The 24,565-nt window shown below is 34.5% G+C and overlaps 1 protein-coding gene across 1 annotated transcript; it reads left to right on the top strand.

Moving 5' to 3' along the window:
* Positions 1-626: 626 nt before the first annotated feature.
* LOC117337959 (forkhead box protein F1-like) lies at positions 627-20,256 on the top strand. Its single transcript, XM_033899114.1, is given in 3 exon segments — positions 627-1,724; positions 1,727-2,027; positions 19,327-20,256. Coding segments are annotated over 3 exon segments (1,227 nt in total). The 5' UTR covers positions 627-929; the 3' UTR covers positions 19,458-20,256.
* The last annotated feature ends 4,309 nt before the right edge of the window (positions 20,257-24,565 follow it).

The following is a 24,565-nucleotide window of genomic DNA, read 5'->3' as shown; positions in this document are numbered from 1 at the left end:
AGATTTGTATGACGGGTGTCGTCGACAAAACAGAGGACGCTTACTCTTTCGCGACACCTGGGCCTATTCTCATTGTAATTAACTGTTTTTGCTAATATTTTGCCCTCGAGTTTGAATTAATGCTTCCTTCTCGGATTGGTATTGTTTGTTGTTTTGCATTTGATATTATATAAGTTCAAGTTCAAGTTCAAGTTCAAAATGTATCTTATTGAAGTGCCACATGTCAATATACACAGTAACTTCCACGTCCCTGATATACATATTAGTAAAATTATCACATGTAATAAAAAAAAAGATTTTTAATTCAAATAGGTAAGATATATCTACATTCAGCCAGTAGCATTTGATAATTTAAACGAAAGAGTACAACTTTCAGATTTTTTAGGTTACGGTCTATATGAAAAATCACTTTCAGAAGCCACAATGACCGTCGGCCAGCTGATGTAGGGGGTCTAATTCACAACTGCTGGGGGAGAGAAATGTCTTACCGATATCTGTGATAATGCCTTTTGATTAGCTCCTCCCATGCTGTCAGCTCTCGTCCAATCAGAAGGCCGGTTCTCAAACCACCACCACTAAGCAATTTGCTGCGCTAATTTCTCGGTATATTATGCATAAAATGCGAAATGCGTGTCTCGGTTAATCAAACGATCGGCGTGCATACATACGATAGAGTTATCAGGACCGCCGTCCCCCTATCTAACACTCATCTGATGTAGATAGAATTATCTCACCACCGAGGCTGCGAGGCAAGTACCTACATATCTACGTAAACCAGTAATATTTTATGTTATATCTTGTGTTTGGTATAAAGATGACATTTTGGTTCTGAAGAAATTTCAACAGTTGTATACGGACTGAGAGCTGGGGGATCCTTCTCTCCCGGGTTTACTGGAAAGTTTACACTACAAGTATACAAAATAATAAACATGGATCCGACAGACGTGAAGGATATTACGGAACTCAGGGGAGTTCTTCACTGTCAGGAGGAAGGTTTCGTCCCAAAGAAAGAGCCATGTTCTGTCAGCGAGGAAAACGATTCAGACGACGAATCCGACGATGTACCGACGACGACATCGTCGATGAGCCCCGACTCGCCTTCGTCTACTCAGAAAGGCGCGAAGAAGGCGGGCGTCGGAGTTCGACGGCAGGAAAAGCCGCCATATTCTTACATTGCTCTCATCGTTATGGCTGTACAAGCCTCACCAAACAAACGTTGTACATTAAGTGAAATTTACCAGTTCTTACAACAAAGGTTTCCGTTTTTCAGAGGTGCTTATCAAGGATGGAAAAACTCCGTCCGACACAATTTGTCTCTTAATGAATGTTTTATCAAGCTTCCGAAAGGTCTCGGTCGACCGGGAAAAGGACACTACTGGACTATTGATCCGGCGGCAGAGTTTATGTTCGAGGAAGGGTCGTTTAGAAGACGACCAAGGGGATTCCGAAGGAAGTGTCAAGCGTTGAAGCCTTTCGGAATGTTGGGAGTTAATAGTATGGGAGGCAATCCTAGTATAATGGGGACACATTATGACATTTTTCATCAAAATGCCAATATGGCGTCGATGGCAGCGATGCAGACGTGTTCCGTCGCTGCTTCGACACAGAACTATGACACAAGTGGGATGGTGAGTCCTCAAAATGGAGCAAGTTTACAACACCATGCAAGCTATCCCCCGATACCGCAACATAACATGTCGTCAAATGTCAACTGTGGTGGATTCAATGTAACATGGCCGTCAACGTGAGCGGTCGATACGGGCCGAGTTGTGCGATGGCCGGAATGGACGGTACAGACTATACAGCTACGGCCAATTTGACCAACGCCATGTACGACCGTGACCACTCCATGCAAGGAGTTCTCCCACCTACATCTTGGTCCTCACAGCGTTACATCAAACAGCCCCTGAGTCCGGCTGGAAGTACCGGATCTGTTCCTAGTATGTCGCCTTCCTCTTCCGGTGACCACTCGCCCTACGGTCACGTTCCGACCGCGTCGACGGAACCCATGGACCTCGCATTAGCAGGTAAGTTTTATCTCCATACAAACAGTATTATCTTAACTAGTGTACTGACTTAAAGATTGCCATTTTCCCTTATATGTATTCATTTTTAATTTAGAATATTTATTTCTAATTTCATTTATACTATTTATTTACTTTCCTTTGTTTCTTTGTGCATTATAAACGAAATACAAATCCTCAAATTCAATGTATGTTTGATCTCCGTAATATCAGGTTTTGCATCCGGGTCTTAGTATATACGTTATTTCACAAACAAATGGTTTGTCGCCTAATAACTTTTACTTATGTATAGTATATAACCATTTGTTTACTGTTGTTTTTCTCATTATTTTGTTTGTCACTTTTCTGTCAATAATATACTAAAAGCATTAAACATTGATGATAAATAATAATCTAATAAATAAATGAAAAGGATTTTAGATATTGTATACGGTTTGACACTTTAATCATAAAATAAAACCCTATGAAGATTTGGATGTCTTAGATATGCTGTAACTTTATAGCACGTCGGCTGTCTTTAAAACAATAAATCTAGCTAATAATTTATTTCAGATAACCAGATTCTTTTATTTCGTGCAATCCTATTGATGTTATCGAAAAATAGCCGAGACTTCTTTCTTAGCCGAGAACATTTATTTCACAACGAATTTCTTTACTTCCAAACCATAAAATTTTTAAAGTAAAGCGTTTAAAAGATTCTGATGTGATGCTTACAGAAAAACTAGATCCGATTTAGTGCGCACTCCTTGATAACAGAACCTTTGGCATGAAATGTCATCAATTTAAAGCGAACATGTGTGTTTATGTGTTAAAAACTCTACAAAGATATGTATTGATAAAAGAATTTGTAAAGTGATATTTTAATGAAGTCACCGTATGGCAAGGAAAATTCCCCCTGTGAGCCACCAACAATAACGCCGGACGTCGGATGTTCCGAATACAAACGTTGGGTGGACTACGATCTGTCAACGTGACGCTAATCAATTCGGAGTACCTCACAAAAAATAATACAATGGCCGTTTTCATTCCCGCGGACGAGTAGAAGTTTTTCTCCGCCTGCTTTTTGGTATCCTTCAACGGAAGGCCTCAAACGAGAGGCAAGTGATTAAAACACATATAACATTAATCACGATTTCATACTTATCAATGGCGGCCCACATTTCCCCCTTTTTCCTGCCCCAATTATAATGTTGAGTTACCCTCCGAAACACTCGCTGGCAGGATTTTAGACCGATGAAGAAAATTAACTTTGACATTTTAACTTGGGGAACAAACGGTTTTTGATTCTGCAAGGCAAGCATTAGGGACTGATATGGCCCCAACACCGGTCCGAGGAGGTTGATTTGGGCCCCGAGCCGGAATTATTTCCAGAACGTGACTTGTTTTCATAAATAATAAACGATCGGAGACGTAATTCATTCTCCGGAAAAATAGCAAACGATGATTTGATTCGAAATAGTTATAATTACTTGACAATGTTAATGACCGGGATACGATTACAGATCGCCGGTCAAGTATGCTAATCAAAACAATATAGCAAATTAGCCCTCTGTTTGAATATTTTTATTACTATTTACTATAAATTTTGAAAACGGCATTAAAGAATTGATAATTATTCATATGTATGAAAAATATATGTTATACATGAGAACTTTGGTAATTATAACTCCATTTGAAATATTTTTTAATTTTTACAAACATGTATATCTTTTAAAAAAATACTTTTACATAGTAGCACATTGGTTACTCTTACAAGACACTGAAAACACAATTGGTGAAGAATTTCGTTTACTTTGATGTTACTTTTTTAAAGAAATAACTCTTCAATGTGTCATGAGTTGTTAAATCACCTCGTCAAAACCGACAGATGGTAAAAATCTCCCTCGTCATATCCTAGCCATAGGGCATAGGGGCATGGGAATCACATTCGACTCAAACGTTCACGGGATTCTGATCTGATTGTGTCATATCTTACAATTTATAGATTCCGAATTAATTCGTCTGTAATGTGACGTATATATATATATATATGTATTAGTGCCCCTTTCCCCTCCCTCCCCTTCACAAGTCCCCCTCCCCTGAGACGTGGCTGCTATAACCCCCTCATCTGAGACGGGATTGGACATTAATGGCCGTGTAAAAACCTCCCCTTGTCGAGTTGATAAAACCAAACGTAATTCCGGAATTTAGAACACACAGGTTTTCTGTTTAAAAACTAACAGCGTTTTTGTATATACAGAATTCCTTCCAAGGAATAAATGAAGTTGTCTTAATAATTTACGGATTTTTATGTCAGTATGTAGGCGGTAAAGTATATATTTGAACCTGTTCAGCGCTAATTGCCATGACGTGGTTTTCGCTCCCACATAAACATACACTGGTAAGGGTTTCAACGGCGATAATGATCAGTATTTATAATAATGATGATGTACATGTAAATAAAAACAAACTTGAGAAATATGTTTCGGATCATTGAATGTGTTCTGAAGTATAATTGTCTCTTTGCGAGCTCCGAGATACGTTAATTGTCGCACAAAAGCACGCGACTTCTTTTTTTCTTTTTCTTTTTTATCTTTGACTTTCTGAATGTTTCCGTATGTTAAAACAGTTAACATTTTGAAATCTTAAGTCTTAATTGGACGTTAAATATGTAATGACAAAGTCATATGTAAAATTGTGCAATATGAAATAAGATTACCCAAAAAAATTAAGGAGACCACATATCTTTTTCTTTATTTTTACCAAATCTATACAATCCGTTTTGCCTTTCACCTAGGCGGCCGGGGTTCGATTCCCCTATCGGACGTGGAAAGGTAGGTCACCTACCGGACCACGTGGGTTTTCACCGGCTACTCCAAATTCCTCTCATAGTACGACCCCCGGTCGCTTCCATCCTGTCCAACAATTATGATTAATATAAGCTGATAAAACTTGTCTCAAGATTATTTAAGCATTGATGTCTCGCAATTTTTTTTTCATAGTGGTATGAAAAAAAAAATATCTCAACCAATCAGAAAGCCGCATTCTGCGTACAAACAATGGACAATTAATTATTGTAAAATAAATAAAGTTGATATTTTTTACCTTTATACAGTCCCTCTCAAACCAGTGATAAGCAAGTGACTAACTGTCATATTTAAATATTTATGAACTAATTCATACAGCTGTACCTAGTATTAAGGCATCCTTTATGAGACATGTATCATGCGAAGTTGAAAATATGATTTCCATTTTGTCAGCTGATAACTCTGTATTATACAAAGAACTTTTCAATTCAATTCGTTATGTTTAAATGTAATTGTTTGTATTGCCATCAAAATACTTTCGTAATTAGAATTGCGCAATAAACACTTGAATTTAACTATAAATCGCCATCATAAAGTTTTATAGTTTTAACCTATTTCAATGCTTCGAGCAAGAGTATTGGACAAAAGTTATGACAATCGATAAAATCCCTCCCCTCAACAATTGTACAACAATATCATCGCGACAATAGAAATATCTGTACATTTTTATACCATCAAGCGAATTTTGAAATCACAAAAAGGCGAGATCACAAGATTTTCATATAGCAGTAACTGCAAAATCTGTAGTGGTGTACAATTTGTCAGCATGGCAGCTATTTCATCTTTCTTAGATTAAAATGATGCTAGACGTCAAATGATGCTTTAAAACACAATTAGAATGTATATAGAGCGCAGAAAAGTAGAAAAAAAAAGGGGAAAGCACACATTTTAATTGTTTTAGCCTTGATATCTTATATTAATTTTTGGTAAACAATTGGAATTATACTATCAGTATCACCATTGAAACAATCTCATTGTTAGCAAATATTCCTACAAAGTTAGTTATCTTAATTATTACAAATATGAAAATATGTTTGAATTCAAAAGAACTATCAACTACAAGTAGTCCAGTCCTCGTTTTAATATGTGAATTTACGCCTGAAGGAGGCGAGATAGACTGGCAACTGTCTATAGAATATCAAAATTATAAATACACTTAAGCTTTATGATTTTGATCCCTAGGATCGTTTCAAGCTAAGGGCAGATAATCTAGTATTAGAATTTAGCTTGGCAATTCTGTAAAAAAAAACTTAGGGTCTGGTGGCCGGTCTAGATGCAAGAATATGTGAGTAAATTTGAGATATTTATAGATAAACATATTTGTTTATTTGGTTGGTATAGACTATATAAAGTTATGCTAACTCGGTGTTCGATAATCAGGTAGATATATATTTGTATGTAAATGTCATTTTCAACAAACTATATTAAAAGTTTTAACGTACTTTGCATATTTACCTGTATAAATTCATAAAAAAGATATGTGTTTATTCTATATACACTGCACCTGCAATATTTTACATAACTTTACCTGGAACATAAGTATATTGTCAATTTCCTGAATAAAGTGTTATATATATTTCTATCCTGCAAAAATGACTTTAAAATATTAAAAATTATAATTTCACAATTCTAATATGAATTTCAAAAACAATTATATGTTTGTGCATTTTAAACGTCGTACGAGATAAAAAAAAAATAAAATTTCGTAATAAACATGTAAAATTTCTTATTTGATTGAAGTTAGAACTAAATAGAAGAGGCACATAGCATGTTAAACTGTTGACGAGTTTATCTACTGTAATAAAAATACCGACACGCATTAGACATTTACATAAAAACTTATCTATGTTGAGTATGGGTGCTGGACTATAAAAGTGGATGTATATAAAATCAGTTCTCTCCCTGTCAGGGATATCATGAAAACTCTTTTGACAATTGTATTCTCATAATCCATTTTAAAAGGCGAATTGCCATGAGAAAATACGGTTAGCGTCCGATTTATTTTTGTTGAAATGTTTAAATCTGTACGTGCAAAAACTTAACAGATATTGAAACGAACATCTAATATTTTATGCATTACCCTAAAGAAATGCTAAATATTCCAAATGCAAAATTATTATGACTTATTAGATTGGCGGTGTTCTGGCAGTTAATGTGAAGAAAAGTGAACCCTCGTAATCAAAAGGAAATGATGCAAAATAATAATGTCGGGCTTCATCTGTTTCACTAGTTTATTTATTCAACCGTTTTGTACATTTTCTTACTTCGTCGGAGTTTATAATTTTATTCATATCAGCATTCACTAATTAGATATTTAATTGAATTGCGCTTGCTGTACTGTCGACATCAGATCCAGGGCTTTAAAACATTCTACTGTTGCAATCAAACAGTCCGTATCATCCATAAGCCTCCTGATGCATAATCGTGATAAAAATCAGGCTGGATGTCAGATTTTGTGTGTGTTTTATTTCGCTGTATACTCTTATTATCCATATCCATATATTCAATTTTATATATTACTTCTGGTATCTTAAATATATATATATATATATATGGGCCGTGGGATTGGAAGTCGTGTCAGATCCCTGTGCGCGTGCTCATAAATTTGTACGGTATCTATCAAAACAGAAAAACAGTTTTCAAGCTGTGAAAGATAGATCCTATATTCGACGGAATTCATTTTAAAATAAGTGAACTTATGAAAAATATACTATTTGAACGGGGTTTTCAACTTCCCATTAGCATGTAGGGATTACAACGTTTCCGGAAGTAGAAACTAATCATGAAATCGACTCCGGAGATGGCTAACTGAAAAGACAGCTATTACTGAAGGAGACTCGTAGAAGTGATATGTGTTTGGATCATTTTACACGTATTCTGTTACTAATTTTCTAATCTGATCATTTTCATGATCTGGGCCCCATGATACATGGTGTAGTTGGGTGCGAGGGGTCTCTAAGGGCCTTAGGTATTATCAATACTGACACGGCTACCGACCGGTGGACAAACTACTGTTACAAGCATCAGGATGATCTGACAAGCGTTTTGTGTGGGTCAGATGACGGATATGACGTGTAGAACATTACTGGTGACGTAACACGCATGTCACGATATGATCAATACACCGATCGCAATTTAGATATAAACGCTTGGCGTGTGGCACTTCTGACCGTCCTGTTTGCATAAGCGCGTGAATTACCCGTCCCCAAAGCATCATACAGGTTTTTTTTTATCTGTGACGTATCTCCAATCTCACACAGACACCCCATGTACACCCCACTAGCGTAATTTTGCACTTTATAAGTAATTTATGACACTGTCAATATTATATGTTGATAAGATACGTATCAAAGCAATTTCCACTCTCAGAGAATGTATACAAACCGTTATGTACTCGACCCAAAAATATCAGCTACTATTATATCTCTCTATAACGTATATTTTTTATGTAGATAGAATTGATGCTGATATAATTTTAAGAATGATCTCCATATTCAGGCTACAGGTACAATGTAATCATAAAAAATATAGATTAATTATCAACTCACTCAAATTAGAGTAGCCCACACATCTTAATTAGTTTATATATTTATGTATACTATTTCTGTAGGTGTAGTTTCCTGTATAGACCACTAGATCTCATGTAGATTTTATAAAAGTCTTCCTTTCGAGTAAAGACAAAAATCAATCTGCATAAACACCTCGGCCAATTCCGTCAAGGATCGGAATTATACCTTGACGGATTTTGTCGAGATGTTGCCGAGTTCTAATTTTCGTCCTTTTTCATTCACTCTTGAAATCAGAAGGATATATATATATAAATATAGTTATTTTCTTTCATAATCATTTTTTCGAAAGCAGTGACGTAAGGATCGGGATGACGTAAATACAACATCATCTTTATGCCTTCTTCTCATGTATACATATGAATGTAATTAACAGTAGCTAGAATTAACTAAAATATAACGAGACAGAAAGAAAAGAAAACAATTCAGGCAATATCTCAAATGACATAAAAATAGCATAGTCACAAAACCTGTGTATGACCTTTGTGTGACCTTTGAGCAAGTTAACACAGATAAAAGAAAATATCCAATTTAAGATCGGGAAATAATTTTGATGCAATACGCTTTAATATTTTATATGCTCAGAAAAAAATAAAATGTAACAAGTTTTGAATTTATGAAGTCTCAGTAGATTAATAACGGATATTTTTCATTTTCTTTTGAAAAAGAAAGTTACACGAGATCAAATCCCGGCATATTTAGTATCAGTGCCCTTCTATGTGACGCGGCCCATCAGTACACCCCGATTACAGCGTTAGTCGAATGAAGCTATCGGGATATTAATCTACAATATCAATGTTGATCTTCAGGAATGAAAACACGATTTTCCACGCCAAGACAAACGAGCCTGGATCTGAAGAAAACGTGTTATGATTTCTTCTCTCATTTTTCGTCGCGTTCAAAATCAAAGAAATGGAAAAGAAAGACATGCTTTTATCCCATTTTTCTCTTGGGAATACACTGACACAGCGGTGGGTCAGTTTGAAGGAGATTGATGGCGCATCGATACCACTGGCGAGCTCTGGACTCGATCCGGTGATAATGACTGGCGTGTGTTTGTTTATTTTGGCCGCGCCGTCATGCGGGGGAACCCCAGCGCGTGACGTAACAGCGTGGCGTTCCCCGGTGTGCTTGGTTTCTCCCCCTCGGCATTGATCCGTGGATACCTGTTGCCGTATCTGACTCCGGGCGTGTAAACCGTTAGAAAAACAATTCCGAGAATTATCGGCTTTGATGGAGTCCACTATACACGTGGTCTTTGTGACTGAGTGCAGACTATCTCAAAGGTCTCGATTTCGCGAGAAACTTTCAACGTAAACTTTTCAGAAAGCAACTTCCACAGAAATCAAATCTGCTCAATAGCGTCATATAGCTTTACTGACTCCCGACTTTTAAACCTTATCCTACAAAAATATACTTTTATAAGTTTCAATTGATGTTTAATTATATTGATAAGCTAGGAAATATCCAGTATATAGAGGATATTGAATGGTTTCTCGTTTAATATAACATATACATGTATTTCACGAATATGACAGAATATCGATATTTTCACGAGTGCGAAGCAAGAATGCAATAAATAATATTTTTACACAAACTCGATTTTTTTTTCATTTGTTTGATTTTCATTTTAATGTGTCATATTGTATTTGTTGTCATATTAAAACTCAATTGTAGTTATAATTTTGATATTCAAGAAACAAGGGACCAGTCTATACGTATTGTGTATAGGATCTAGCTCGTTATCGAACTTGACATAGAATGCAAGCTCATAAGTGATTCTCCTGCCTATAGTATAAGTATACTGTGTGTGTGTGATGGTTGATAATGGCGCGTACTTTGGCCGGTATCGTCACATCTCGTCTGCTGCTCCGGCACGTGTTGGTGTGGGCATGTGTCCAGTCCTATTTGGTTCGCATGTCTCAAATTCTAAAACTGACCCCAACAAAATCACGGAAGAACTGCATTACAAATAATCGAGATTTTGGTAAATTTGGACAGAGCCATTATCAATGATTTCACTCTAGATTCATTACAAATAAAATTCATCCTCTTCAATATGCTTGTAACACAGTCTACCAATATACTAAAAGGACATTTCAAAACTGAACGGAAGAATTTTTACACAATTGCTGACAAAGAAAAGGATGGCACTTACGGCAGCGGTTCAATGTTTTAAATAATTTAATTCACAGTTGTTCCAAATTATATCCATCAATGCTACTTTCGTCTGTTTCTTCATATGGTAAAACAACTTTTTTTATAATAGTTTGAATTATTGCGCCTTGACATTTAAGAGATAATTCAAGCCTAGAAATTTTAGTCACCCATCATACGTCTAGATTTCCACTTAATGTTAGACAGTTCCAGTTTCGTGTATATGGTTTGATCGTTGTTATTTAAAAGTAAAGTAAACTCAAAGACAAACAAACACATTGACGGATGTGTTTTTCGGTTATTCAGTAAAGAAAATAGATTGAAATAGCAATGGAAATAGGAACAGAGATAGCGGAATCGAGAAAATAATTAAAATCAAACTAGAATTCTTATTTTGCTTATAAAACTTTAACCTTAGCTTGCTGTTCTTTATTTGGATCACTCCAGAACGGAATATTACTTTCTTCATTATAGTTTGTAAGGGTAAATATGAAAAAGAATAAGTAAGTCCTCGGTTGGAAGATTGGAAGATAAATGATAGTTTGAGGGGAATTTCTTTGGGTTTCATGAATATATTACATAATGTACATTTCACAATGAGGCGCATATAATCGAATCAGTTTACAAATTCATTTTCCTATAATTTACGAGGTTAACGAATGTTTTAAACTTATAAACATACTCAATGAATATTTTGTTACGGTATAGCCTCGAGCATCGCTTTACTAAGTATCATAAACATATTTCATTGTTTATCAGGAGAAATCAGCATTTATTGAGTTCTACTGTTAGAGACGCCTTAAACAAAAGAAATTGATAATCAATTATAATAAAAAAAAATCATTTTGATATTTTAACCATGCCCTTTTCACATTTGGGAAAATAAACTCTCTTTTTTCTCAAATAGAGTTTGCCTTTTTCCTTCAATGAACAACGCACTATTACATATTTTGAAGGCGTCACCAAACCTTATTATAAACAACCAATTGTAATATTCAACTTCTTCTTTAACTTCAACTCAACTTGCATAAAGTGTGGTCATACTTTAAATTGATCTTTCATGTTAATACATATAAAATATTCATATATGTATAGTGGAAACTTTCCCACTATAGATTTATGAATATTTTATCTAAAAATAAAAATCAATTGCAAAATAGAGCACATAACTGCTCAGTCTCATAGATTTGTGTATCGATATTCTGTGACATTCGAGACCTGCCTAGATCTTATAAAGTGTTTGTCGATATTCTGTTATATTCGAGACCCGCCCTAGATCTCAGAATGTGTAGGTCGATATTCTATGACATTCGAGAACTGCCCTAGATCTCAGAAAGAGTTTGTTGATATTCTGTGACATTCGAGCACTGCCCTAGATCTCAGAGCGTGTCGATTTTCTGTGACATTCGAGACCTTCTCTAGATCTCGGAAACACCTGTTAGTCAGCTACCATGCGCGTAATTATAATTTTACAGGACTAAAGGAAACACATCTCCCATGACGATTCTCAATTATCATTAGCAGGCTTCGGTAAATCATGTGAACGGGTCAACGTGTTGTCATTAACAGTTTGTGAACCATACTACATTATTAGCCGCTGGTAACGGGAGAAGATAAGAAAACACTGCTGATGGTTTAAATGCCTGAATTAATAAGAAATCAGTAATGAAATAATTCATTAATTTGACCCAAGTGAGACGTCCGTTGTTAGCGGACTGGAACGACTACTGATAACCTGATCTTGCATTCAGAGATCAACAAAATGATGACGTTTTCAATAATATGAAATGTTCACAAAAATATGGAGCGTGCATAAGCTACCTATTATATATATATTGGATGTATTTTGTACAATTTTTTCGCCGTTTTCACGTTTTTATTATTTTAGTATTGTGAAAATAAACATAAGACTTGAACAGAATTTTAGATAATCCCCAATTTGAAAATAAATCAGCTATTTTATCGATGAATAAGCACAATAAAAAAAATCTTTTGTTTTGTTGGGCTATTTTGTTGGAAATTATGAAAAAACAATAAACAATGATGTAAAGAAATCAAAAGAAATTAAATGTATCAGAAGGAAAAACAATGGTCATTTGAAACCAAAATGATTAAATAATCAACATCTGGAACATTTTAACTGAAAAGAAATATTTACACAAACATTCTAAAATGAAAACAATATTTAAGACAGCAAAGCAATCAGAACGAAACAAATAGAGGTGAACGAGCGCATTGGAGTGTGTAATATATTGTCCTCAACTACCGGCACCATCGGATATAGGTTATTGGCTTTTAGCCTTTCGGCTAATCAGCATAAACATGTACACAATACATAATACAATACAAAATGATTCAGGGGAATACAGACATATCATGGAGGATGGAAACGGATACCCACGGTTGATTGCACTTTCGTATGCTGCATTGGAGCGTAGAGAAGTGAAATCATCCATGGGTATCCGACGATGAACTACTGAACACCGATGGAGTAATGAGAGTCTGCACAAACCACCCTACCCCACACTGGTCCGGAACCACACTCCCGCATCGACCATTTATTACCGTGGCCATTTGTTTTGTAATTAGGACTCATGCCAATGAAACACGCGCCATGTCGCGTGTTCGTACGTATGTAGACAATACACTTATCTCTGTGAGCTAATCAGCCATATTATCGAACTACATACTTACTGGTATGTTATGTCGTCTAACCCCAGGTCAACACGAATACCAAATATCTGTTAGTCGGCCATTTTGAATTCTTAAATACGCATTGGTTTAACCTGACGGACTTTTCAGGCCCCGTTTCATTAATGTCATTAACTTAAGGGAATTCTTTAACTTAATTATCCTTAGGGAAACATTACCTATTTTAAGGGAAGTTTCCTTAAAGGCTTTCCATTATACCCCCAACAACACAATTCTATGGAAAATTTTAGTTCAGGAAAGTTTATGAAACTGAGGCTTATTTGTTTACAAATGAAACAACGAGCCGTTCGATATGATGCAAATATAAATTGTAATGTTTGGCTAATTGAAACTAAAACTGTCCTTTTCCAAGTACAATTTTAATCTTAATTTATTCGAATACAAAGCAGAAATAAGACAGGAAAATTCATATCAAAGCATAAAATGTAGAAAGGCGTACATATAGTATTATACAATCAATGTTTATTTCATTCTGTTCAGATGTAAGTAATTAACATATATACAACGACAATACAATGTTGACAACTGAGCAATTATCATTAAGGCGGATCATGATATTTCGGATATTCATATTAAGATAAAATAATTTTGTCTATTTGTAATGCAATACGATTGTATACAAAGACACAAATCAATAGTAAATTTAAGATTGAATACCCTTACTTAAAGACGCATGCATGTCAAATGAGGAATATGCTAATCACTATGACACATCTCGTCATCAATAATGGAAAATTACAACTGCAGACAAAATAGGCATAAATTGTCAACATTCTTTCTGTTGTTTGTTGTGTATATATATATTACTTTTTTTCACAAATCGATACAAGAGTTCTACAGAAACACTCCTGTGAAGTTCACGTTTATTTTTCACAATAAATAAGATAAATGCAAAACAATCACTTACTCTTGTACACCATGGGGTGTGCATCCATTTCTTTTGAAAACTTTCTCATTTTTTCTCTACAAATTCTCATATGATTCAACAACTTTTATTTTATGTGTCCCTGGTTATTTTTCCCTTATTCTAACGATCAGTTTTATAATATTTGCATTTTATTACGGTTAAACCTTCACAACAATGATAGCATTTTAAAATACGAAATCTTCTTAAACAAATTTCCTGTAAACGAGATAAGAGGTACCTTTAAAAAGGATGTTGGGACCATCTTATCTATTCCTACCTTATCGAAAACTTGTAAAACCTATCTGTAAAATTAACTATCCATCGTTCCCAGTTTGCCTGAATATATTACTTATCAGCAGCGGTATTGAAATCGATAGGTCATTCACATTCACAAAGACTGTCCTTCGGAGAGTGAACCTCAACAAAAGTCCTGATATAATGCCTTCTAATTTATTGTACAATTTATATACCGTATGTTCCATAGTTTTTACAAAATTGATACATTTTGTTATAAAATATACTATGAAATGTTTGCTTAGCTTTTTCATTAGTTTTATTACGGATCCTCGAAAACGGGACAAGGTCCGGTCTCTAAGAGTATTTAAATATGAATAAAATTGAGCTTTATAATTTTGGCCTCTAGGATATCTAGTACCCAGGTTTCCAAGCAAAAGCTAGCATCAGAACATAGGGATCACTCAGTCAACTTAAACAGATAAATTTGGTTATACTGTATACATTTTAAGATACTATGATGTTCTACATCCAATAAAATATATTGAATTATTAGTCTGGTCAACATTCCTATTTAGATTTTTTCATTTTTGTCTACCTAATCTATTCGCCCCCTTGATATCGACATGTTAGGCCCTTAGCATCAATGACGAGTCCTAGAAGGTGCATGATGCAGTATACTGCATTTTTAGCTCTACTTTATCCAACTCAAAATTTGCATTCAAAGGTGCTAATATTGTGTCTTTTGGGCAATCCTTACCAATAGATTTGGTTATACATAATGTATTTCAAGATGCCATGATGTTCTGCCTCCAAAGGTATTTATCTTTTATAGAATATGTAATAATATATTAATGACTGTATGCCATATCATATCATTATTGTTTGGGAAGCTACATATATTGAATCAGTAGATCAGTTCAAAATACTGAGACTAAACAGTCATCGGGTCATGCACGTACTTTATGTGTATACAGAAAAAAGCAGACAGCTTAGCATGGCTGCGATGTTGACATTGACACTATATATTCTGTGAATGTTCAGGAGGGACTCGGATATATACCATAAGCTCTAAGCACATCGGGAATGATAACTGATATACAGGCGCCCAATGTTTAGCTTTCGAAACACAATTCAATTTTTTAAAGACTTCTTCTTTTTTTCACATGGGTATATATAGAGGAGTTTGGAGATGAAAACAATGATAAGAATATGAGAACCGCCGGTGTGAGATAAATGTTGATAACTAGGGCTGTAAACTAACATATGTTAGTACTTGTTTTTCTGCCGCCGCGTCATCCTCTATCTAACTACCTCCTTGTTGTTTTAACACCCGAGGGGTCAAAATAATTTGTGAGCGCATGGCCTCTAACTGGTGGTCTAAAATACTGCTAAATATCGCCCGGTTTACCAATAGGATCCGATTTTATTTACAAAGACGAATTACTGATTTTGTATTATTTTAGATTATGCTTGAGTATTTCAATACAAATAAAAGATGTTGTAAATGTCATCTGCCATGGAAGGGGGGCCAAGTGGTAAAACAGATGCTGATTAGATGCTCCCCTCTCCCAGCGGACCACCCTGCGTCTAGTGTTTATAGTCTTGTACATTAGTGCGACAGGGGAACGGGGCATATAGACAAACAGCATTGTATAATAACATCACAAGTATCAATTATATATATCAATTGTTCAGCTATTGTATTCAGATTAATAACAATGAAGATTTCAGTAAACACTTTCCGGTAGAATCTCGGTAAATACTGACATTAAAAGTTCATTTTATGTTTAACAATAATTAAAATAGATTAATGCATTGTATAGTATATTAATATAAAGCTCACTTTCTAGTATCATGTACTAATTACAATGCTGATAGGAAGGAGCTATTTAATTTATGTTGTATGAAAGCTCTCAATTTTTCAAGTTTAGATCAAGAACAAAATACATCTGGTTGCTGAATAATGAAGATGGGGATATTTTAAAGTTATTGTCTAATTTCATTATATCAAATTAAAAATAATACAAACCATTTCTGTATCCCATTGTGTAATGATTTTGTAATAGCTGATCTAGCTGACTTCCAAGTCATAGGTTACAACATGAGCATGCTACAAGCAATTTTGTTTATGTGTTTGTAATTTGCATTAGTATAAATGCATGTCCATTCATCTGTCTTTTGGCCACTTTATCCTCTTTGTAATTGTATTTCCTATATTGCCCTATGTGGGCCGGAATTCGTTAATAAAGAATTGTATTGTATCAATATCAAGTAAGACATAGATAAAACTTACTAAATGCTACCTGTGTTGAAGTTTGGAAACATTTAAGGTTCGTAGTTATGGTACAGTTTAATTATGAATGATGCGTTCGAGGCACCATATTTTAGACACAATATGTTTCTCTTATTTATCAAGCTTCAAAACTAATATATTCTTTAAAATTTTCAATCGCGAAAATTAATACAATTGAAGAAACAAATAACATTAAAATATCGACGGTAGGTGATTTTTAATCGATATCAATAGTATCGTTTTAGAATTGATGGGAAAAACAATAACAAACATCAATTTATTTAAAGCACGGTGAATTATTGTAGGCTGATATTTAACAATAAAAAGTACAACCATCAACACACGCGTTCTTGATGATTGTCTTTCATTGTAAAATGGAACGTTATTAATCAACTTATCTCTGAAATTCGAACCAACGCGAAAAAATGAGGGAAAAAAATCCACAAAGAAGTGTAAAATTGTTTATACTGTAAGATAGGAAAATATATTTTATTATAATCTTACTGAAAAACTACTTGTTTTACATACTTTTTATAAATACAATAATCGTTTTACATGCTCTATATGCTAATATACATGCTTCCTATACATATGTTATCGGTACTGAATTTAACTTCATGTATATTTAGATATTATTAGATTTTCAAATGACGTATTTAAATGGACTATTCCCAGAAACTTGAACGTTGAAATATAAAGAACACTTCTTCAATGAATTATCATCAGACAAGAAATTTATGTTGATCTTAACAACGAAAATAACATTTGAAACACCACACTTATGTCTTATTCATCCTAACTAAAGTCATTACTTCATTTGCACATTGTCAGTAGGATAAAATACAAACAAGACAATTCCATAAATGCATATATTATAAGGATTCATCCAATTTTGAGTTTTTGTTTTATTTTATTTTATCTCTTAACATTATTCTGTAAATCAATAAGATAATTAGCTTTTCGTAAATTTTATTTATTTATTTAAGAAAAGGGTGTTTCTAATGTCAACATAGTGTGTCCTTCATCATCTTGACATATATATATAATAACGACAGCTACAGTTAACCGTAAATGTTCGCAGAAATCAACGATTTATAATGTGTTTTTGTAGACAATGAATAAGTGACGTGTATTGGATGTGTATCTAGAATATGTCATGCATTAGTTTCGAATCAGTTTGAATTACGTGTATTTAAAGATATATATATTGTGTACATCGTTTATGAACCCTAATTTGTAGTATATCCTAATGTAGCAACATTCATCTTACTCTTAGATCTCTAGATTTGTCTTCTTCCTTGCTTTTCTGTCTTTATAATCATTATTATAAGTATACTGTGTCGCTATCACAATCTTTGTAATATATTTGAGGAGAGGGCTTTTATAAGTTATCAAATCCAATCGTGTCTAAAGAATAAAATACGCTCAAATTCAATATATTATCAAATAGCATTACTTTTAGCATCTCAAAATATCTATTACATACTTATATATATGTGCTATAAACCCATGTTTCCTAACGATGAGAAAACATCGTGACGTCAATTCAAATCGAAAGAATAAATCCCTGTTGATAATAACATTGTAGTATTGTTCATCCGTCGTGGTTATAAGACAAATCTATTTAATCTTATTCTAAAAGGCAAAAAATAGCTGAAACTGGTTAATTACCAAGTGATGTTTTGGACAAATTTAAATTGTATTAGTTAGTGTTATCATTTTTACGGTAGTCATCTTTCTTAAATTATCCTTGCACTAATTGTATTTCACGGCGGTGGTTTTGTGAGTGCGCCGCTGTTTCATTAGTTTACTAGATCCGTTTAAACTGAGGCGTAAATGTAAGAACATTCACAGTTTTTATGATCTTAATCCCGAGATATAATAAAAATATGATTAACGGCTAATTAGTTAGCCTACACCAAACTAACTACGTCAGTTAGGCTGGTCTGATCGCTAAATATCACATCTCGTGACCCGACAGCTGTGAGTAGACGATACCATTTATGTAATGTAAAAAGTGCTGAAGGATAGGTTTGACGAAAAATCGGAGCAAGAAGTCACGGGAAAAACACATTTTTGCGAAGCGAAACATTAAACAGACGGGATTCTTAGTGTTACTATCGCTTAGTTTCTCATAACGATATGTCGCAGCATTACTCAACAAATCCGGGCCAAGTAGTTAAAGCTATTTCCAGATCTGTATGTCCGTAGGTGCTTTGTCTTATCTTAATAATCCACTCTTTTTTACCGATCCGTAATTTCAATGGTGACATTTACCATCGAGTATCTCCACCAGCCAATGTTGTTTAGTGCGGCTGCTATACCATTGGGAATCCGCCCAGTTTAAGCGTTCCTGTGACTCAATCTATACATCGTTATGTGGTTTACCCTTTTGCTTGGCTACTGGATAAAAACAGGTTTCAATAAAAATCATAACAATGTATCCCAATTAAGAGAATTCTAAAACAGGGATTATGGAATTTTATTCAATTTGTTTTATTTTGTTTACTGTGTGAATTAATGTTTTTGTGATGTTGATTATTTAGCAGTTATTTAAAATTCATGTCTTTGTTATATTTTTCAGGCATGCGACTTCCTCCTCAAAGTTATAATCAAAACACATCATGTGACAGGAAGTCATATTTTCCCTACGGTACCAACGGTATGAATGCAACCCTTCACCATTCTCCGTATTTCGAGAAATGTGCGATGTGATCACGTGATTCTTGGGCGCTTCATCATCAAATGTCATTACCCATGTCAATCATCTGTCTACCCATCAGGTGCTCAACTGGACATGCCCCGCAAGGATAAATTGGAAATGACCAATCATTGTGGAGTATGTTGACTATGTAATTTATTTTTCTACTTACTAAAGATGCTATATCTCTGACCAAGAGGAATTACTCTCTATTGAAGCAAGATAAGATTGTTGTATATTTTTATACAATGCCAAAAGCTATAAAAAATACGCTATAACCATCCTCCGAAAGTGAAATGTCAATTAGATATATTTCTATAATATAGGGGTCGTTTTATATTTTTTATGAGAAACAGTGTGGACCTTGTCGGCGATGCAGCATCTTTAAATATGAAATGATTGTCGAGTGTCGTATATTTTGTGCAAGACAAACCATACCCAAACATTGTCAAAGTTCAGATACTCTCCTTTCACCATGAAATCAGTGGACCTATATTTTCTAATGTGGACAACGACGAAAGGAAAACTGTTCTTATGAATTAATGTGTTGGTACGCCGACTTTGGGACTTGGTTGTCATGGAGCAGTTCACAAACATCAAAGAATGACCTATCTACGTGAAGTCTCGTTCCGTGAAGTCTCGTTCTGTGAACTCTCGTTCTGTGATCTCGTATTCATGTGACACGCGGAAATACATTTTTACCTACATGTGTAAATGTTGTGAAGCTGTGAACGTATTTTTTTTAATATACAATTATGTTGTACATATAAATATCTATATTATATTGTTAGAATTAAAAAAAAACCTAAAATGTGTGCAGCTTCATTTGTTTTATATTGTTTACATCAGTATTTCGAAATGTTGTCTTTTATGTCACTTTTAACAAATACTTTACTATATAACGGACTAAAACGTATTTTAAGTCAAATTAATATCAGAGTATTACATGTGCATTTTAGCAGTATAAACTTATTGAAAACAGCCATTGTAATCATACAAATTATAAAATCTACCCAGAGTGCGGAAGATGAAATATCAAAATATGTCATGTTTAGAGAAGATCCATCAACGAAATGTTCTAATTTGTTTTGAATGATTTCAAAATTACATCCAATACTTAATTCGTCGTGTATCTTCGTATATTTATAAAATTGATTTATTTCAGCGAGCCATCTGGTAGCTCTAAAGTACATTGTTACTGATCCTATCAATCAGGCATCCATGGAAACTCGTATGAGATGTCTTTTTGATATTCATATCAACTCCTTAGACAGTATTTATATTCGATAGTCTTAGAATCCAATCAGGAAAGGGGGGGGGGGGGGGACAGAAACAACACGCGGAAAGTAGAAGTTTTGCTTGTTATTTATTTATAATAAATTTTTCTTTGTTTTCATGGTAAATACTCAAATCTGATTGGTCGAAAAATTCTTTTCATTCTTCTATGAAAGAAATTCCGAGAATGGCGCGAAAAATGTGACGTTACATTACGACAAAAAGACGTTGCGTATTGATTTGAGAAAAAGAATCCCATTTAAAACCAGTAAAATTGTACATGAAACATGTTTTAAATTAGAAAATAATTTTCAAAAATTAATCATAACCGTTGATGTCAATTATTTTTTTAGTTTCATCGGGGTATGAAACAAATTTTGCTTGCAAACTTCTGTAAGAATCCGCTACGCGGTTTGATACAGTTTGCAAACAAAATTTGTTTCATACCCCGATGAAACTAAAAAAAATGACAGCAATGCTTAATAAATTTAGGGATAGCACTACATTTCATGTGCTTATGATCGAGTGTTCTATAAATAGAAAATCTGTTACACAAACGTAATACATGTGATATGGGTAAATCAAATATTCACCCTACGACCATAAAAAAGGTACAAAGTGAAAAGAAAGTTATCGAAGTGGAAGGTTAGAAACTCTAAATTGGTTAATATGACCGAAACAGGGGAGCTGTACCTACAATGTACTTGCATGATTCAATACTTGGGAACTTTAAAACAACATAATGCCGGTTTATGGTATATTTGTTATAATTATGAACAGTGACACTACTGAACGGGAGCTGTGAAAATACCATAACAATGAAAAGCGAAGAAACAGGACAATAACAACACAAATACAGAGGAATAACAACACAAATACAGAGGAGATATGGATACTGCAAGCCTACTTTATTTGGCGGACTAAAATTTGAGCGCATTTCCCCATTCTAATAGATTAGCACATTGATGAATTTGATGATTGTTTTTAAATAGAAATAGTTTATAGAAATTGTAATAAGCGCAATCATGATTTAGCGTGATGCTTCTAGCTCTAAAATACAGTTACCGCTAAAGCATGTACATTTACTGTAAGTGCTGTCTAAGTGTTTTGTCTAACGCCAAGCAAGTAGTTACAGATATCATATAACTTCCAAACCAACAGAGTATACTGAGTATCAAACGAAATTGTATTTCTAACTCGACGTCGACAAAACGATGACAAAATAGGAACACAACTATAGGATTGTATGGATACCCTTGAACAAGTACAAGAAGAATAAGACCATGTGTTCCGCTAGAGTAAGCGTTATTTGTTCCATGGATGACACCCGCCATACACATCTAGGTCGAATCAGGTTAAATCACACCCTCAAAATGAGAGTTGGGATGGCGACAAGGAAACAACCTACAGGTATATTAACAAGCACTGACCATACATGACTTCATATCACAATAGGAAATAGAATATTTGATATGAGATGATGTCGAATGTAAAACGGTCCAATGATCTTCATCAACCTTCATCTCTCTAAACCTTGTGTTGTTGGTGAGCATTGAATACCACAGGTAAGAGAAGCACGGTTGTTAGTATCTAAAACTTTGGTTTGGTTTGTTTTTGTTTAACGTCCTATTAACAGCCAGGGTCATTTAAGGACGTGCAAGGTTTTGGAGGTGGAGGAAAGCCGGAGTACCCGGAGAAAAACCACCGGCCTACGGTCAGTACCTGGCAACTGCCCCACGTAGGTTTCGAACTTGCAACCCAGAGGTGGAGGGCTAGTGATAAAGTGTCAGTACACCTTAACCACTCGACCACCGCGGCCCCTCTGCTATCAACTACACACGTATCGCTTGAACTCTCATTTCATTTCTATAAAACGGACTTCATTTCCACCATTTGAAATCTGCAAGTACATATAGACACTTTACTTGAGAATTATAAATATAGAGTCCATATGATCTTAAATATATGCTATATGATATATGAGCTTTCATCAATGATAATTGGTGGAATGAATTATCCTTAATTTAGTATTTTAAACATTTCATTATTAGTATTTATATAATAGCATTAAACGTTTTTTTAAACTTAATAGATATTGTGTCATAAAGGTTATGAACTAGTTACCTTACATCAAAATTCGCGCCAAAATGATTTTTAAAACATTGACATATCTAAAAGATTACAATTGAATTGTAAATAAATTGTTTAATGTTAATAAGGTCAGAAACAACGTCTAGCATGCATAATAAAAAAAGGCAAAAGTTATCTTCATTGTTTTATATATGACTAGTGTATGTTTAATTAAACCTGGCTTTCTAAAGCAACACATTATAAACTGCATCGTTGAAACAAACCATATCAGATATATAGCTTTGATTTCATTGGATCACCAACACAATAACAATGGGGGCGGCGGTAAAGCACCGACATGGACCCGTGAGTACAGGGTTGACTCGGTACTTGCCCGATTTATCCAACATGACTTTAAACTACATTGTATGTAAAGAAGAACCAGGAACCGGAGAACAACAACAACTCACTAAACACAATTCATTTTAACGACGTGGGATTAAATATCCGGTATAATAATGTTACAATGTGTCGTAATTGGATATCCGGAATCTGTTTACAAAAGAAACGCCTACCAACCTTGTACGAAAAGGACAATGTACGAACACTGTTTTGTTCTAGCTGATGAACACATGCACTTTAAGTTTCGAAACCAATATTGAAAATTATGAAATTTATTGAATTTTCGGGTTATTCCATCTATATATTGACATTATCGGGTTATTCCATCTATATATTGACATTATCGGGTTATTCCATCTATATATTGACATTTCCTTAGACCTATTTCGAGTTTCCTTAATCGATTCCTCTATATTAACGTATTAGGCCTTAACAGAACTGACGAACGCTCACTGAGGAAACAGCTGTACGTCACAGCCAATGTTTGACTCTTATCTAACTCAATTTGTACAAAAGGTGTTAATACCTTGTATGTCCTTTGTAAATTCCTTGACATGGTGTAGGTACGAAATACAAAACAAATAGATGAATTCACAGTATACAGACCTTGAACATCTAAACTAATAAACAGTTTGTCAGGTGATATGTAACGTATTTATATCAGTGCTTTACTTAGGATTGGCTAATATTTCCGTTGTTCTTGACTTATTTCTTTGTACATTGGATCCACCCTTAGACTGGTTTGGTTTGTTTTTGTTTAACGTCCTGTTAACAGCCAGGGTCATTTAAGGACGTGCCAGGTTTTGGACTGGCCACCAGACCCTAAGTTTTTTGTTGAGAATTGCTAAGCTAAATTATGATTCTAATACTAGATAACAACCCCCTACCATCCCCCGCCCCCGTTATTTGAAACTTAGGAATCAGACATATCCAAGGGACCAAAATCGTAAAAAGCCCAATCTTATTTGTAATTTAGTATTCTAGAGACAGTGGGCAAGTCTAGATACATCCCCTGTAAGTTGATAGTAAGTTGATAGTAAGTTGATAGTACCATTAATGATAAGAAATTCAATCAAAGTGAATTGAAGCATAATTGCTCAGAGAGAATATTCATCAACCATTGTCTAAATAAGATTCTAACACGGCCTCCATATTAAATAGTAAGCTAAATAAGAGAACACCGACGAAACCATCAATATATTAGCAATAATGATTGGAGCATGAAGACCCTTGAGAAAAAGAATCAGAGGAATAAGGCCATGAGTTACAGAATGATAAGCGTCGTCCATCTCATCGATGACACACGCCATAGAAACAGAGAAATAATCCAGATATGTGGCATACCCAAAATAAGAACTGATGAAAATCCCCAGAC

This window comes from Pecten maximus, chromosome 11, assembly GCF_902652985.1.
Source record: "Pecten maximus chromosome 11, xPecMax1.1, whole genome shotgun sequence".
NCBI lineage: Eukaryota > Metazoa > Mollusca > Bivalvia > Pectinida > Pectinidae > Pecten > Pecten maximus.
This window is presented reverse-complemented; position numbering and strand designations above follow the sequence as displayed.